The sequence below is a fragment of the Hevea brasiliensis genome, chromosome 7 (assembly GCF_030052815.1).
Source record: "Hevea brasiliensis isolate MT/VB/25A 57/8 chromosome 7, ASM3005281v1, whole genome shotgun sequence".
In the NCBI taxonomy this organism is placed as follows: domain Eukaryota; kingdom Viridiplantae; phylum Streptophyta; class Magnoliopsida; order Malpighiales; family Euphorbiaceae; genus Hevea; species Hevea brasiliensis.
Window position 1 is genome coordinate 101,418,093 of NC_079499.1, and position 17,885 is coordinate 101,435,977.

Consider the following 17,885-nt stretch of genomic DNA (forward strand, 5'->3'; position numbering starts at 1 on the left):
AATTGGGTTGAATTGGTCGCCCCTTTGAAATTTAATTCAATTTGGAATTCTTAGGTGGCCCCCTATATTTCAGTCAATTAATGTTTTGAGTGGAAAAATTAAATTAGTCACATTAACATTTTATTTTTTTGTCCCCATCAAGACCTTATTTATATTGTTTTTGGTAAATTAAGGGAGGAATGCTAAACTTCTTGTTTTATTTATATTGGTTGTTGTATGTTGAAAATTGAATTGAAAGTCTCTTATAATCTCATTCTTCAAGAACTTTCTTTTGTATCCTTCAAATTCTTAAGCAATCTACTGAAATCAAAAGCTTGATCAGCTGGTCAAGAGGGGTTGCTGAGTTTAAAAAAGAAAAAGAGGGAGGGATTAAGGCGCAATGGCTGATCTTCAAAAGTTTATTTTTCTTGTATTTCCATTCAACTTGTCTCAGCCAGTTCTGATTTAGGAGGTATTTGGTTTACCTGTTAGATGCAGTTGATAGCTGATAGATACCCAAACAGGTAAATTAGAGTGTTTGATAAACTTGAAAAAGTAAAACTGATAGCTGATAGGTAACTGATATAATACCTACCAGCTGCAGTTTGTATCAGCTCATTTTTAGTGATAGCTGATTTGATTTTATTTTTTATTTAGACCATATTATCATTTTTTATTTAATTGAAAAATTAATATTATTAATGCTTTTATATTTTTCATTTAATATTTTAATTAACGCATTATAATTTTATTAAAATATTTTTATTAATAATATAAAATATTTATTTATAATAAAAAAACATTTTTTATATTTAAAAACTTAAAATTAATTATAAGTTTTTTCTTATCAACAATAATAGTTACTTTGTTATTTTGTAACTATATTTTTAAAGTTATTTAATTATTTCTTTAAAAAATTTAATTATTTTTTATTTTAATAATAAAATAAATAATATAATATAATAAATCAATAATTATATATTTATTTTAATAATAAAATAAATGATATAATATATTAAATTAATAATTATATATTAATTTAATAATAAAATAAATAATATAATGTAATAAATTTATAATATTATATTTATTTCACTAATAAAATAAATTATATGATATATTCTTATTAATCATTTTACATATCAATAACAACAGTTAAATAAAGTTTTATCAAATACTTAACATAAATCAATTATCATCAGCTACCGGCTATCGGCTAACAGCTAACAGTTATCAGTTATATCCAACGGTTAAACTAAAGACGCTCTGTTATTTGCAAAAACTCAAAAATTATTGTCCCAAAAAGTTTGTTTAAAATAATTTGCTATATTGTATCTTTGCAGTTCGGTCTCTTTGCAGAAGGTTACAGCAAATTCATTCTCCTTGACAATATCTAGTACAATTACATATGAAGTATATTATGAGATAAATATTTAAAATAAGAAAAATAACGAGTGACAACAATAGATCTGCGCTAATTTATGACAATTAATGGTATTAAATTGATACTTAATAGAGTGGTAATTATTGACAGATTGACATCACCTCTTTTAGCCAAAGAAACAGAGGAGCAAAGTTGGCAGAACAACCTATTAATGGTCCGGCAGCTTGCAGAGACTTGCAACTCTAACCTGGCTTTTTACGTCTATTCCAATTTTACAGGCATATCCATTCCAAGAACATTATGTGTATGCTGGTCTTCTTTGCCTATGATCCTTTCTTTGCGTTAGGAAATAAAACTGCTACCTCACTTTGTAGAAATGTCAATTCTGTTGATGTATCAGTAACACCAACAGCATATAAATGATCTAATTCACCATTAATCAACTCCAAGACGCAGATTAAAAAAGAATAATATGATTTTTGAAGCAAGATGAATCCTAAACTGTAAAGTTGAAGATGAAGAACACATGAAGCAGTAATAAAGCAAGCAAACACAATCATATTTATACAAAAATTACAGGAAAAAGATACATTGATGTGTTGAAAGACGATACTTAATTACACTACCTAAAATTTCAAACCCAACTTAGAAACTCTCCTATGGTCAAGCAAGGAAAAAATGAACCAGTAAGACCAAATAGAGAGGCGGCTCTTACATATGGACATACAAGTACAACATGTAACCAGCTACTTCATACTCATATATCTAGGACTGACCCTATTTGCAGCTCTGCAAATGCCAAAAATTTCATTGCAGAAGCTACCTAAGACACCAAAATAAAAAGAAAATTGACCAAAAAGATTACATAATAATTGAAACTTAGAGGGCAGTCCAGTCAATCTCCAACGAAGGGTACTTCTCCAAACTAAAATTCTCGGTCTCATCCCACTGTGAGGAATCAGAGAAATCCAAGAATGAAATCTCAGACTGTGGTGAAGAACCAGCTAATGACTCATCAGATGAAACTGGTGCTGGTGATGCTGCTGAAATCTCCACCTTATAATCCTCAACTCCACAAGTCTCAAACTCCCTTTTCAGTTCACCTTTTATGGAGCAATCATCTTCCTTCTTCTCCTGTGAAGGAGCTGATAGAGTTTTCTTCGAATCATCGGCGGAAATCTGCTCCCCGCTTTTCCCCTGTTTCTGCGAGTTTGCCAAGCTTTGACAAATAGCTTGCAACTTTGCATCAACAGAGGAATGGAGAGGCTTGTAGTCGCCAAATTCTCCAGAGACATGAGCTCCTTGGTGGCGAAGATGGGGAAAGTTAAGCCTGGCAAATTCTCCTCTTAGCTTATAAGCTGCCTTGTCATAAGCCAAGGCTGCCTCTTCAGCTGTGTCAAAAGTGCCAAGCCAGAGTCTTGTCCTGTTCTTGGGGAGTCTGATCTCAGCGACCCATTTGCCCCAATGCCGCTGCCTCACTCCTCTGTAGAGTTTTGTTGGCTTTGGAGGAGAAGTAGATTGTTTCATGGGGACAGGTTTTGGAGCCAAGTAATTAAGCCTTTGGTTGAGGAGCGAGTGCGAAGTTGTGGTAAGATTGGCAATTTGTTGTTGCTGTTGCAGTTGCTGGAGGTGAATTTGGGCTTGGATTTGGAGGATTTGAGAAGGGGTGAGGTGGTTAAGCCCTATTGAACCTGTTTGCTCAAAACCCATCTGGTTATAATTAGCGAACCCTTGAGAAAACATGTGGGTACTAGATGGGGATCTAAAATCAGAGTAAAAGCTGGGCTGCGATGACATTGGAGAGTCATAAGAGCTAGAAGGGTAATAGGAGGAAGAACAAGATGGAGAAGGAGAAGGAGAAGTAGAGGGAGATAGTGAAGAATAAGAAGGGGACGTTAGAGTAGAGGTTGGTGAAGCACTTTTCATAAAAGGCTCAAGTGCTTTCATGAGTTCTTCTCTACAAGGATCTATAATTGAGAAACCTGGTGTTGTGCTGCTTTTGTAGAAATCTATAGCTGCTGCCATACCTTTCTCAATCTCAAAGACAAAGAAAGATCTTCAAATTAACCTGTTACTTAACAAAATTCAAGAACAGGGAGAACTGGTTTTATATAAACAGCAAACAAGAGAACAAGATAAAAATGTAAGTTTTTTAAAGCGCAAACCAAAATCCTAAAAAAGCTTGAAAAAAATGGACCAAACTTGAGGGAGCAAAAATAAACCCTCCAAGTTGATGAAACTAAAACCTTGTAGAAAGAAAGAAAGAAAATACAGGGAGTTAAAATAAGCCTGAATCTCTATTCTGAATCACCTGGCTTTCAATTTCAAATGGTTCGCCTGTTTCACCAAGAAAACAAAAACCAATATAAGTTTTGAAAGACAGACGATTGACAGAATGGGATACAGAGAAGCGGGGAATTACAGAGAAGGGGGAAGGTGAAAAAGAAAGTTTTTATTGAACACAGTTGCAGAAATTTTTCTCTCTATCACTCTTTTTCTTTTTTTTTTTTCAGCGGCCTCGCTGCTTTGCTGATTTGGCTCTTTGCATTTCTCAGTCCTTCCTCTGCCCCCCTTCTTATAGAACCTATTAGGCTCTAGCCCACAGTCTTGGCCTTTAGATTTTCTCTCCAAACCACATTTACCATTTTATTTTTTATTTAATTTTTTTTCGTCAATCTCAATGATACCTTTATTCGATGTGAGTTGTCAAATGGAGAGTCGCCACGTAAGACTCTCTGTATCTGGTGACCGGTTATGTCCGTTAATGAGCGGCGGCATTACACGTGTTGGATTCGTATTTGCTGATTATTTAGTTTGACTGTAATGGGCTATCAGCTATCTACTTTTGGAACTTAATGCGCGTTTTGTCCTTGTTATTGTTGCGGCACGCTCCTGTTCTGCCACGTCATTGTTAATTGATTTGTGTGGGCAGTCACCCTGTGTATTGCAGGTTCCGTAACGCATAATCAGAAAATAAATATCGACCCTTTGATGTCGATGCTATGATTTCGATCGTAGGGATGTTAGGTAAATATCACAAGTGCTTTTCAAAAAAATTATTAAATTTTAATTATTTTTATAAAATTTATTAAAATTTAATTTTAATCTATTAATTATTTTATAAATAAAATTATTTTATTTTATTATTTTTTAAAATAAATAAATAATCTAATTATACCTTTTATCATTAAATCTCTCCTCTTTCATTATTTTTTTTTTCATTAGTAACTATTAATTAAATAATTTTATTTATAAAATAATTAATATATTAATAAATTAATTTAAAAATTTTTAATTTTAGATTATAGTAATTTTTATGAAATTAAATTAAAATTTAATAAATTTTATAAAATAATTTAAAATTTAATAATTTTTATGAGTTATGACAAGGTGTGATGATTACTCTAAAAATATTTCAACATTCTCATTGTTAAGTCACTTCATAAGAATATAAATAATATTTCAATTATATCATTAAATTGTTAGTCTAAGAGTCACATTTATTGAATATTATAAATTTATGACTCTTAATCACTCATTTAAAATTTGCTAATTTAACTATAATTAGAGATCCATCTCAATGTTTCATAATTTTAAAGATAATTATAATAAATTTAAATTAAAATTTACTAATAAATAAATATTAATTTAGTATACTATTTTCTTTTTTTATGAGATTTTATTATTATTATTATTATTATTATTATTTATAAAAATAAAAATAAGAAAGAGACGGATAAGATAATTAAGCGCGTCGACGATTAGTTAAGGATTAGAAGGGGGCGGTTGGAGTTGGGCTTGGAGACGTAATCACGTGACCACTCAAGACAAAACGCAAGCGGGACAAGGTATCGTTAATTGCGGCGCCACGCCACGGCCTTCCCAAATTTGCAAGAGAAACAAACTCAAAATTTTGATTCTCGTATTCCGTGAACAACCGATTTAGGCATTCTCGTAATCAAATAATCAACCTTTTTTAAAAAATATAAGACCTTTTACCATTCGCATCAAATTCATTAATCACACTTAATTAATTATTAATTTTAAGTGAATAAAAAAAAATTAATAATAAAAAAATTTAAGTGGCTGTTTGAAAATTATTGCATGAGTTATATGTTAGTGGTGTATGGTTAAGATAACCATGGTTGAGTTAGCGGTGTGAAGTTAAACCAAGGAGAATGCGAGAAGGATAGACGCGCAATGCCCAAAAAAGGATGGGGATAAGAGTAGCGTAAGAATTAAGCCAAAGGATCCATTTTGGTTGGTTCGTGGTGGGAGCCAGAGAATTGAAAGCAAAAGAGAGGGCCCTACTTTTGACGCTATAACACGTCATATCCAACGTGGACATCACTTATAAGGCAAGCAAAGCACCATCCATCTGCAGTACTTTGTAATGTACGTGTCTACGTGTAAGCAGCCAATTCTAGTCTTTCTTCAATCTGACGTGGCCGCGGCTGCTCTTGACTTCACTCGTCAATGACCTTGGGAGGTGTGAAAACCCAATCGGATACAGAAAAGGCATCACCTGGTGACGGCTTTTATTTTCTCTGACAGATCTCTCATCAACTTCCAGCCCTTCCAGCTCTGATCAGCTACTGCCCTTCCTTCTTCTTTTTTAATCATCCATTATTTATTTCATAAAAAACAACAAAATGCATAAAATTAATAGATTCATTTGCCCATATTTGATTTGGTAAAAATTCATATAATTATAGTGTAAATAAATATATTAAAAAGAAAAGAATGGTTAGGGCACATCACGTGGATTCTTCATGTGATTCCATTAAAGTTAACACCACAACATAAGCATGTGTGTGGATTCCATCTCTTTCTCACTTCAATAATTTTCATTTTCCTTTTTGTTCTTTTTCAACTACTACCATACAAATTTTTTTTTTAATTTGCAGTTAAATATATTTTCACATTAATTTTTTACGCAATAAATTTAAAATTAAATTTGATTTCAACCTCATAAATTTTAAACCGAAAAATAGCTATCCCTTAGATTTTGTTCAGTAATATTAATTATTTTAACAGCTGTCAGCTATTTTAATAGCCGTTAACTATTTTAATTATTACATTTTCTTACAAATGATTTCTTGCCAGCTAAATTGCACTTCACAGGGGATTCATTTATTCAATTGGCCTATGACTTCTCTCCTACGCTATAGATCGCAACTCATTGAAAAAAAATAATTATAATGGGCTATCACAATCTCAAAAACAATTTATGGTGATCAAAATATGCACATAAGAGGGAATGATAATATTATTTAATCAGTTGACTCTCAAATGTCAATCTCAGTGCATCACAAAATAATGTTGACAGTGTAATGATAGAGAGATCAATTAGTTAAGCCTAGCCGAAACGTGGCACTCCCTAGTGCACATTCTCGCATATGAAGATAATGTACTAGCTTAGAGTTCTTTTCAAACACTAGGATTCAGCCATTTCCCACTTATGAGAATCTTTCTACCATTGCTAAAACCTTTTGACCTTTGGAGCATGGTCCCTCCCTCCCCTTGCTGAAGCAGACCACCATAGGTTGAGGACAAACTCTTGCTGCAATTATTAGAAGAAATCAGTGATGGACACGGCATTTAAATTTAGAGCACTAATAAAACATATAAGGTATCTTGTATTTGAATTTAGGAGTCAGTGACGAACATTATTACCTGTAATGATTTTTTTTTCTATTTATCAAACTAAAGATTTCATAATCTAGAAAAATATTTTGTCATCGCTAAGCTGAAACTCATTGTTTGCTTGCCAAGCATAAAAGATAATCATCTTTGGTCATGTCATAATCCCAAATGCAAAAAGTCAATTAGCACCTCGAGCAATAAGAGAGAGGGAAAACTGTTAAACGTGTTTGATTACATATATACTGAAATAGCATCAGAAACCATTAGTGTTGACAAAAACTATATATTATTTAACTAGCTTCATGATTAGCTTCCATCATGCAGAGCTCAAAACTTGAAGGTCAATTATCCCACATGCTGTCTTACATCTAATAAACCCAAACTGAAACTTAAATTAATCGAACAGAAGTTTCATGCAATGAACAAGTATTAAAAGAGTAAGTGATAGGCTCTTTCATAATTCAGGAGCATTTCACCAGGTTTGATTTGAAATTTTGTATGTATACTTTTATAGAAAACTTGATGACATAGTTGGGCCAGCTCAAATGCAAAGAAAAATTATGCCTCAGCTTATTGTCAGGTCAGCTCTCCAAGATTGGACAACCTAAACAAGAAAAGACCCTCGTGAAAATTGAATGGGTACTTTGACATAAACAAACAGGTCAGGCAGTTCTATCATTACTTTCAATGATACCACTATTGCATTACTAACTGTTACTCTTATTAGTATAATTAATGAATTCTTCACTAAGATGATGCAAAAACCAAGACCTCCCCAATTAAATTCCTTAGCACCTCAGCTAAGGCTGGTTGAGCTATTAGTACATCAAACATAAATGTAACAAAACTACAACTTAATCTGTAAGCCTTTAACGTAATCAGTACTGATATAGGAAAGCTCTACAAGTTAATGTACAGTGATGTGAACAGCAAACTTTTGGTTGGTAGGAATTATGTTAAAAAGATTTGGGGTAAAAGGGGAAGTTCTGCAGATTAGTACAGGTTTAAACATATAAAGTATCAACATACACAATTGCTTAGATAATCATGGCCTTGTTGTTAGCTTTTGTGATGCATTACTTCTTATGATAAAGAACAAAACCAGAAACTAAATCCTAATTCTAAAACTTGCAAACTGAGAACAGATCAAGACTAATTGCCATCTATTAATTGAAAAGGGTCTCTTTAGATTGAAGATGATGTAAGAGAAGGATCTCTTAACACCAAAGAGCAGGGTGAATTGAAAATGGCACACCAAATAGGCATTTGTAATTTATATAATTCAAAATAGGCTTGTATGTTGATGAATACCATATCATGTGAGAGCAGATAATGTATCACTGAACTTGTAGAAGATGAAGATGGCACCATGTAGTGAAGGATAGGTTGAGCCAAAGAAGCCAACCTGTTTTATGGAAATTGTTTTAGCTGATGATGTCCTTGCGTAGTTCCAGGCAATGAGAAGGATGCAGTAGGCATCTCTGGGAATTACAGGCTGAAACTCTTCTAGTAGTTTCATTTCTATCATTGAAAGCCCTGGTACACTCAGGAAGCATATAGATTTGTCTTTGATCACAAGGACCCTTCCTTTTACAATATCAGCTGGACTATTTCGCTAGGGTTGAAGCATTTCCTAATGAATTTGCTTAATAGTTATTGCTAGTTTTGCATCGGGTTATATGGAACTCAATGAGGCAAGTCAATTACTCTGTTTTGAAGTCATCAACTTGCTCAGATTGAGTAGATTTTAGCGTGTTTAAAAAAAAAGTTCAGCTGTTTATTTTTCTTGTGGGAGGTTCAGAAGTAAAAACGATGACATTAGTTGAATTTACATAACGTTAGTAGAGAAAGTTGAAACCAACGCAGATAAAATTGGCCAGGTGAAATTGTAAGCCCCTTCTTGAATGAAATTTCCGTTTGTAATGGAAGAATTCACTTGGATCAAGCTCCCCCACTACCACTAATGGACGTTCACAAGATTAGTCCATAGATTCTAGGAGGGAAATAATCACAAAAGTAGGGTTGAATTAGTCACTAAGAACTTCAATAGAATATTTATTAAATTTAATAAATAAGCAAGTGATATTTTATTAGCAATATATATTGCACCAAAGGCAGCTTACAGAACAAGTTTGTAGACACCATATTTTGACCGGTTATTAAATTCACAACTTGTATAATCAATACATGATTGTTTTCTCCTTCTAAGCTATAATGCAGTTTTAATTTTATGCAGTTTTCACCTTAAATTCACAACTTGTATATGTCATTTTCTTGAAAAGAGTTCAGATTTAAGCATTACCCCATCTCAATAAGTGGCTTTAATCATGGTTTAATCCGAACTTAACAATGTTCCAAGTTGTTTTCAAATGATTCAAGTTTTGATTGTTATCTGGTCTTTGAATTATCTGATCTTATGCTCATTTATTTTTCGACCTCTTTAATGCATGGTCTCATGTGTCCAAAAGTTTTTGATCAATATCCGATCTTAGGGTTATCCGATCTTAAGTGCAATTATATTAAACTGCTTTTCCAATCTCAACGACTTGGTTTTGTATTCAAAATATCTCAAAGTTTCAACTGCGACCCTGTTTAGTCTTGTGTTTGGTTATCCGATCTTAATCAGTTCTAATGCAAGCACTTGTTTTAATAAAGGTTAGGGTTTAGTGTTTTAATCCAATCTCTTTGGTTTTCTACATATATTCGAATTCGAATAGAAGAAGGATCGAAAGAACAATGAGTGGTGCAAAAATAAAATAAAAGTAATAATAATAAATAAAATAATTTAATTTCATCTCCAAAAGATCATATTACATCACTGGGCAAGTCCTCCCCAGCCCGATCATTAATTACAAGTGCATTATCTACAATCTACGTACATTCTTGATTCCACAGTTCGGACACCTCCCGATCTCAAGATGCCATTTAATAGATGCGTGGAGATATGGAAGGTAGCTCTTGTCAACTATGATAAAGACTACGAAAAGCTCATTGTCATCGTCGATGTCATTGACTAGAACGAGCTCTAATCGGGACCCCCGAGATGATTAGGAGCCAAATGAACTTCAAGAGGTGGTCATCGATATCAAGATTGAAATTAGCAGTCCCCTTGCTCGTGATCAGATTTTAGCTCAGACCAAGAGGCCGACCAAAGATCGGAATAGTGGTGATTTTAGTCCCAGATCAACCATTTGGTTCGATCTCCTCGCTTTCATCAAATGAGGCCTTCGTGACTCTTTAACTATCGTTGTCGTCCATTTTCTAGTGAAAGACAAGGAAAGTTAAAGGAAAAAGATCAAAACGGTCGTCATAGTGAAAATCAATGCTGAAAAGGTAAGGTATGGGAGGAGAACAAGCCGAAGACTATCAGGAGATGAAAAGTGGAACTGTGAAAATGACAGCCTTTCCCCCTGGTATATATAGGCCTGAGCATTTAATGCTGGTGGAACTCGAAGCGGCACATTGGTTAGTGAGGAATTTATTACTTTCTTGATATTCGAAGCACAGAGAAGAAAATGGGTAGAAAAGAGGTCGAAGAGGCAATAGGAGATCAAAAGTGAAAGGGGAAGGTATAGAGATCGGCAAGTAAGTTTTAAGATAAGCGATTATTAAGAGATTAGATGTGAAGGGGGAAAATAGAGACCGGACTGCTAAGTTTTAAGATATGAGAGATCGGTAAAAGAGATCAGGAGATCTTATAGATCGAGGAAATGACTAATAAAGATTGGAAGGTTGGAAAAATCAACTTTAGAATTTACTTTCAATCATGACCCTTGATTTACGAGGTCAACTTCTCCACTGTTGGATCTGAGTTTGTTAAAGCATTTAGGGGTACGATCCAATCAGCACAATCCACCCATTTGTAAGAAAGGATCTAAACCACCGGAATTGAGGCAGTTAAAGCATTTTGGTATGCTCCAATCCGCACCTTTGATATTATTTATAAAGATCGATTTTAGGCTGTTCGATTAAAAGTAACAAACAAATTCAGCACCTTTCATTCCCATCCCTTTAATCCGTTCTGTAAAGCAGAATCCCCAGCCATTGGATTAGAAAAAAAAGGACAAAAGAGTCCTGAGCTAAATCTCTGCCCTTAATTCTTGGTCTCTTTAATTATTGACCCTCAAATTTTGTTCTTTGAAATTTGCACCCTTCAATCTTGCCATAAAAAATCTTAGCCATCCATTTGAAGACCCCTTTTCCCTATAAATACCTAAAATCTTCACTGTAGAAGGGGTCTTTGGCGCTTAAAGTCTGGAGTATTTGGTCTTTGTTTATTGGAGATTTCTTTCGGTCTTTGACCTTTAGCCTTTAAGCTCCAATCCTAAGTTCTTTTGTTTTTCTCCTGAATATAAAGTCGCTAAAGAGGGGCTTTAGAAACGAGTTTTCTAAAGAATCTTAACTCTACAAATCCCAATACACCATGGTCCCCATCTTCAATAGATTTGTTCAATAGCTCAGTAGTCCATTTTTAGGGTTTTAGTCGTCAGAAGCCCATCCCCGTAGCTCTTGACACTTCAAAAGATGCTTTGGTCTGCCCAATCCCCAACAGTCCCATTGTGACTCAAGATATCAACATCTACTCTCCCATCACTTCTAGAGTTCTCGCAAGTAAATGCTTTAAAATAGTTCTTATTATTAGGTATAATTAGGCTGTGTTAGTGGCGTAAGCTAGAATATGGACTTTTAAAATCTCTAATCATGTCGAACTTTTAGAGTAAATTAGGGTTAGATTGGCATACCTCACATATATTACTGTTTTCTGTTATAATAGCATTTATTTCATTGCATTATCTTGAAAAGCATGTGTTTCTTTCTAGTAGTGCAGAAATAAAGTTCGGATGATAATAAATGGTGTTTAGAGTTTGGAGGGAAAGAGGAGAGCTCAGTTAGGATGGACTAGAGGTTGGAAATAATGAGTGAAAAGAGATGTTGACATGGAGAGTTCAGATCGATTTCGAAAAGGTCGAAAACAATAAGTGAAAAGGGATGTTGATATGTGGAGTTTGATTTGAGTTGAGAGATTGAAAATAATAAAAGGGGGTCTTGGCATTAGAGAATTCGAATCTTATTAGAGATCAAAAATGGTGATTACGAGGGTTTTGACGAGTTAGGATGAACATGGAGAGTTCAGGCGATTAGTAAGAGATTAGAAATAAAGAGAGCAGGAAAGGAGTTTAGATAATGGGAAAGAGATTGAAAATAACACGCACAATTTGCCATTCACATAGAAATTAGAAAGTAGAACCGCCCTATTCTTTACATCATTTTATAAATATTCATGTCTTTTATTTGCCTGCAGTATTCAAAATAATGAGAGTTAGGGAGAGTTCTTTCCTGGAGCTCATATTTACAAGAGTTAGCATTCGTTAACATTCTCTAAAAATTTCTCAAAAAGAGGGAGAGTCCTTTAAAATTTTCTTAACAATTTTTAAGAACTTTGTAATTCAACATTATGGGTTCACGGGAGAGTCCTTACGTGAGCCTCATGCTTTATAATTCAGTTTGGGTCCAATGGAGAGTCCTTATAGCCCCTGCATTTGTGATCTATCTAAATATGAGGGAGAGTCCTCCCATAAAGAACATCCAAAATTAACCAACTATTTTATAAACACGTAAATAATTTTGAAGTGAATTAATGCCGATAATGCCTTATGAATAATTATGCCGATGATGAAACCTTTCTTCATTAATAGGGAGTCCTCATTAATGAAGAAAATTCTCTAAGTCATAATTTACACATCCCTTTTGAATTAGAGTCCTAATTGAAAAAAATGAAATTCTTTACCTGTATTAATCCAATTTCCTTATACAAGCATCACGCCCTCTATCATTTGGACGCCAATGACAAGATAAATAATGAGTAAGATGAAAGTGCTCCTTATTCATTATGAATCTCTAGGAGCCAAGTGACACCTTTTCGAATTTAGAGTTCTAATTCCGTGAGAAGAGAGGAAAACTCAACAAAAAATAAATAAAATATAAATTCGTAATAAGACTTACAACCCATCTTAGAGCCTCCCCATTTACCCCAGTATTTGGGATTACTCTAATTAGTGGAAGATTAAATATTCTTATAATAAATACGAGAATCAACATGGTAATTTGAAAACTCCAGTAATATTATCAATCTTAAATTATAAAGAGCACACATTTAAATCTACTTGCCCTCGTTGAGGAACGATGTGGAATCCCTAACATCTTCCCCACGCGTATACGGATCTCGAATCTAGAATTTTTATTTTTGAAGTGATTGAATTCTTTTTAAACAATAAGTAGTTTTTTTTAATTTCTCTTAAAATTGAAGTAGCGACTCCTCACTTTTCCACTTCGGTGAGAATAGTCCAGCGACCGCAAAACCCTTACGACAACGTTTACAATCTACCATGCAAGTAGAAATCTCCAAGGATTTAGAGAAACTCAAAAAACTTCTCCATCTCAACAATTCTTCACAAAAGATGTTCAAGTAGATATCTAACTCGTTTCCCTAGCTTAGTTCAGCCAATTATAACAGGACAAATATTATCTATTCTATTAAACAAAACATCCCTAGATCTTTGAAACAGATCTTACTGTGACCTAACTTCCCTTTCCTACAAACGCATCTGGATATCTCACCATAGATATTAGTCATTCAGAATTGAGTTGAGTTGCCAATTCTGACGGTAATACAGCAATTGAAATATCTAGGCAGGCATGCTGAGACAGCAAAAAATTAATCAGATCAAACAGGTGGGGAGCTTGATCTGGTGGTTATCATAGTGGTCCTTGACAATTTTACCATAGGTTTATCCCTTGTGAGGCAACGGTTCAGCTGTTACATTTCTACCATGATTATGAGTTGGGAATAAAACACCGAACATGCACAACTACGAAAGTCTAAATTATCAGTCAAATGTCATCTTTATTTCCTGGAATTTTTGTACTATTCAAACATTGCAATGCCATAAAGACATTCAATATATTTTTTTTAATTTTCTGTTGGATCACAATGTTCAATCTAATCAAACAATTTGTCATGGAAACTTCTAAAACCCATCACATGCATTAAGAGAGTGAGGAACACTAATCAATAAAACTGAAATAAAAGACACTAATAAATGAAATTCCCTTGATGGTATTTCACCATGAATTTGAAAAGGGGAAAAATCGCACAAGCTTCGAGTATTCAAGAAATATATCCTACTAGCAATAGGCAAACGAAAAATAAAAGACAATAAGATATTGAGAAGGGCAACATAATCAACCATTAAAAACAGAGGAGGATAAAAACCACAACTTTCATTTTCCATAATGGAAATTCTTGCTAACGCAGATAGTACTGCAACGACAAGCATTACAATCGATGCACGGTATAATACAGCTACTGTGACAATGATAAGACTACAAAGAACTCTCTAAACAACAAATCGGAAACATGTGCGCACACAAATACTGGGGTGGTGTGTCTACATGCATGCACAAGTTTCTAGAACTGGTCTGACAAGAATGTCTTACAATCATCAGAGGAACAAATATCACTCAGTTGTCAGAAGGCATCCCAGTGGTCCTTTCTAAATCCATCTTGCAATTTTCTCTTAAATCTTTTAGTGCAACAAAGTTGGCTTGCTGCAAAGGAGATTTGAGAATGTTATTACTCAAAATTCACAGTTCAGGGGCCAGGCAGCCACATGATATATAGTTTCAACCAAATCCTGACAACTAACTATAGGAAGTAGGAGAAGTTATGGCAAATCAAATTCCTTTGATCAGCCACAATAATTGGAATCAATCTCAAGGTGCTAAATTTTACATGATGAGAAACATAATTAAGCAGAGAAGGAGAAGCTACACTCACAAGCTGGTTGTTTTCATGAACAAATATATCCTCCATATGATGAAAGAGAGACCTCCATTGAGTCGTGAGGTCAGACTCCAATTTTGAGGATTTGTTGGAGTTCCCTTGGCTATGGATGTCAGTCTGCTTTCCCCTGGCATATTTATTAACCAAGATGCTTGCTTCTTTCTGACTCTTCTTTAATGCTAGAAGGACAAAGAAATAGCATGAAATCCATGACCAAAAAAGCTACATCACAGTTGACATGGTAAGTGAAAGTTGGAGAAAATTGCAAATGAAGTAATGGTAGTTAGTCTTTTTTCTCTTCCTGCACAAGCTTACCAGCTGTTCGTCCTTTAATATCCTGGTAATGGAGGTCTGACCAAATATAAGCAGCTGATTGACCAAATAGACATGTGATGGGTAAATTTCATAATCAATGTCCAATAAACAAATTCAAAAGTCAGTGTTTATAATTACCTTTCAAGCAAAAAGAACAAGAGCAAGCTTTCATCAAGTCAGCACCTGCACTCAAATTAGCACAACCATTACCTTTAAGAGCCGTGCACCTATCCAACTCATATGATTTGGAGCCCTGTGACTTGGGCAACCTTGACCACTCAACGGGCCCATATTTACTACTGGCCAATATACCAACACCAAGATCCTTGTCAACACCTGTACCAACATGACCTTCCGGATTGCTTTGCTTTACATCAGAAGTGAGTCTCCCTTCATCATCACTATCTTTCTTGCAAGACGACGAGTTTGTAGGCATTGAACCAGTAGACGCACTACTATCTCTCGATGCATCCCCACCTTCCCCAACACTCTGTGTCAATGTAACACTCTTAAGAACATTGACGCCGCCATCTAACAAGAGAGATGTTTCCTTATTTTCATTAGGTCTATGTGAGATTATGGAAACAGTATTCTCCTGCGAGGTATCAATATCGCTATCAGTAGGTGATGAATCGCTAGGTTGCTTATCTTCCATGAGAAACAAACCTTTCTCGCTACTATTATCAATCCCAAATTTGGTTTTACATTTCTCTTTGACCAAATTTTCGACTCCTAAACACACTTGTTTTGCACAACGTGAATCCTCATCTTCAGTGACCAGTCTTTTACCATACCCATCTCCAGATTTAAGCCGCACATCATTCGAAACTGATGAAAACTCTCTTTCAATGGGACAATTGGTCAGATCTCCCAAAACAACACGCTTTTTGGAAACCCCTTCAGTGAAGTTATCTCCACTCATCATTCTTCTAATAGCAAGGAAACAGAACCTATAAACGCTATCAACTTCAGAAAACAAAAAATAATCTACAACCCAAATTTACCAAAAAGAAAACCCACTTCACCAATTAGACAACCTCGATAAAAAAATATAATAATCATTGAATTAAACCCACAGATCGTCAAACCTGGAAACCGCATCATTAAAAAGAAAAGGATAAATAAACTAAACTTAGTTTCAATCATGTGAAACAAATCTCTAAAACTAATTACAACATACCCAGAAAAAATAGCAGGAACAAAAAAACAAAAAACGTCAAATAATCCGCCAGATTTTATGGAATAAAAGCCCTAGAATTCACCCAAAAAAATGGAAAGATTGATGTGAAAAACTTGAAATTTGATTGAGATGTTGGAGATACTGACCTTATAGAATCATTGAAAAGGAAAAAGTGCATCAGGATATGCATATCTTAGTCATCTCTTAGATCAGAGGGCTTTCTACGAACAGGCAAGAGTATAATTCACTACCAATTTTTGCAGAGGCGGGAACCAAGTGAATACGGACCCTGACCCGCATTTTTGAATTATTTGGACTTTTGGGCGCTCACGCTCAGCGCTTCCCTCGTGAAAACATTTTTCCTTGCGGCAAAAGGACTATTTAAGCCCTTTAAATTATGTCAAATGTCACACAAGTCCTTTAAGCTTTTTAGGATCCCATTAAACTTTTTAACTTAAAAAAAAATAAGTTTAAAATTTTTAAAAATACACCAAATAAACCTTTTAACTTTTAAAAATAAATAAAAAAAATTAAATTATAATTTAACTCTAATATTTAATAGTGCATAAAATATATATACCTAATACATACTAGAACAAATTAATAGGTTCTTCTTTGCAATAAATATCTAATATGATGTTTTAAATTAAATATACAGAATTACTAATAGGATCCTAAGTATTAGAATATCTTCGTGTACTATCTTGATTAGATTTATATTAGAGTTAAATTATAACTCAATCTTTTTAAGAGTTTATGTAAAATAATTTATTTAATTTATTTTTAAATTTTAAATGATTTATTTGAATTTTTTTTAAAATTTAAATGGTTTGTTTATATAAGAAAAAGCTTTAAAGATATTTTACCTTTTCATTAATGAGTAGATTAAAAAAAAAAAACTTCAAAGAATGAGGATGCAACAAATAATTAATAGGCATAAACAACTGACTTATTTATTTGGTTCAATGGCATTTTTATCTAAAATTTTATATTTCAATAATTGTATATTCTATATTAAAAATATAATTCATACATGCATTATGTTCGTAAAATAATAAATATAATGTTTTATTAATGTCTCTTCTCTCATTTCTTAAAATTTTAAAAATAAATATACTAAAAATATTTGCGCTACAATGTATATCCACATTTATAATTTGTAAATACAAAAAATATATACAAGTAATAATACATATTTAAAATATGTTAAAATATATGCGAGTAATAATTTATTAAATTTTATATTATGATAAAATATGTTGTTTGTTATAATTTTTTAAAATAATTATTAACATACTTATGTTGTGTTTCATAGAAGATTAAAAAATTAAAAGTTAAACGTTACTCTTATAAATTTTAATATTTAAAGAGAATAATTATTGGCCTAAGTCTCCTAAGTCAACATTTTACTTTTTAAAAGGCATAAATATTGATGATTTGAAAAGTGATTAATTATTAGATGTACCAGGAGTATTAAAAAATAATACTTTCTCTCTTAAAAAAAACATATTATTTTTATAATATAAAGAGTAAATCTC

General features: G+C 33.3%; 2 protein-coding genes across 6 annotated transcripts; both read right to left on the reverse strand.

Moving 5' to 3' along the window:
* Window positions 1-1,901: 1,901 nt before the first annotated feature.
* LOC110663443 (ethylene-responsive transcription factor RAP2-4) lies at window positions 1,902-3,923 on the reverse strand. Its single transcript, XM_058150334.1, has one exon. It carries the CDS (start codon window positions 3,386-3,388, stop codon window positions 2,243-2,245), a length of 1,146 nt encoding a protein of 381 aa, XP_058006317.1. The 5' UTR covers window positions 3,389-3,923; the 3' UTR covers window positions 1,902-2,242.
* A 2,685-nt stretch (window positions 3,924-6,608) lies between these two features.
* On the reverse strand, window positions 6,609-16,685 carry LOC110663445 (uncharacterized). 5 transcript variants are annotated; one of them, XM_058150332.1, is made up of 6 exons: window positions 16,494-16,685; window positions 15,306-16,117; window positions 15,168-15,221; window positions 14,847-15,031; window positions 14,507-14,617; window positions 6,609-6,926 (listed from the first exon to the last, which is right to left on the reverse strand). In XM_058150332.1, exons 1-5 carry the CDS (start codon window positions 16,535-16,537, stop codon window positions 14,531-14,533), a joined length of 1,182 nt encoding a protein of 393 aa, XP_058006315.1. In that variant the 5' UTR covers window positions 16,538-16,685; the 3' UTR covers window positions 6,609-6,926; window positions 14,507-14,530. The 5 variants fall into 5 exon arrangements, with proteins under 5 accessions (XP_058006315.1, XP_058006316.1, XP_021678425.2 ...); XM_058150333.1 differs by lacking the exon at window positions 6,609-6,926 and having other exon boundaries at window positions 14,273-14,617; window positions 15,306-16,093; window positions 16,494-16,684; XM_021822733.2 differs by lacking the exon at window positions 6,609-6,926 and having other exon boundaries at window positions 14,273-14,617; window positions 15,306-16,096; window positions 16,494-16,684.
* Between the last annotated feature and the right edge of the window lie 1,200 nt (window positions 16,686-17,885).

Bases quoted from the DNA above. Each gene is read 5' to 3' on its own strand.
- LOC110663443 (XM_058150334.1), bottom strand. From the start codon at position 3,388: ATGGCAGCAGCTATAGATTTCTACAAAAGCAGCACAACACCAGGTTTC.
- LOC110663445 (XM_058150332.1), bottom strand. From the start codon at position 16,537: ATGCATATCCTGATGCACTTTTTCCTTTTCAATGATTCTATAAG. The intron at 16,118-16,493 runs GTCAGTATCTCC...TAGCGTTTATAG, and splicing joins CTTTTCAATGATTCTATAAG to GTTCTGTTTCCTTGCTATTA. The intron at 15,222-15,305 runs GTAATTATAAAC...TTGGTCAATCAG, and splicing joins TTGTTCTTTTTGCTTGAAAG to CTGCTTATATTTGGTCAGAC.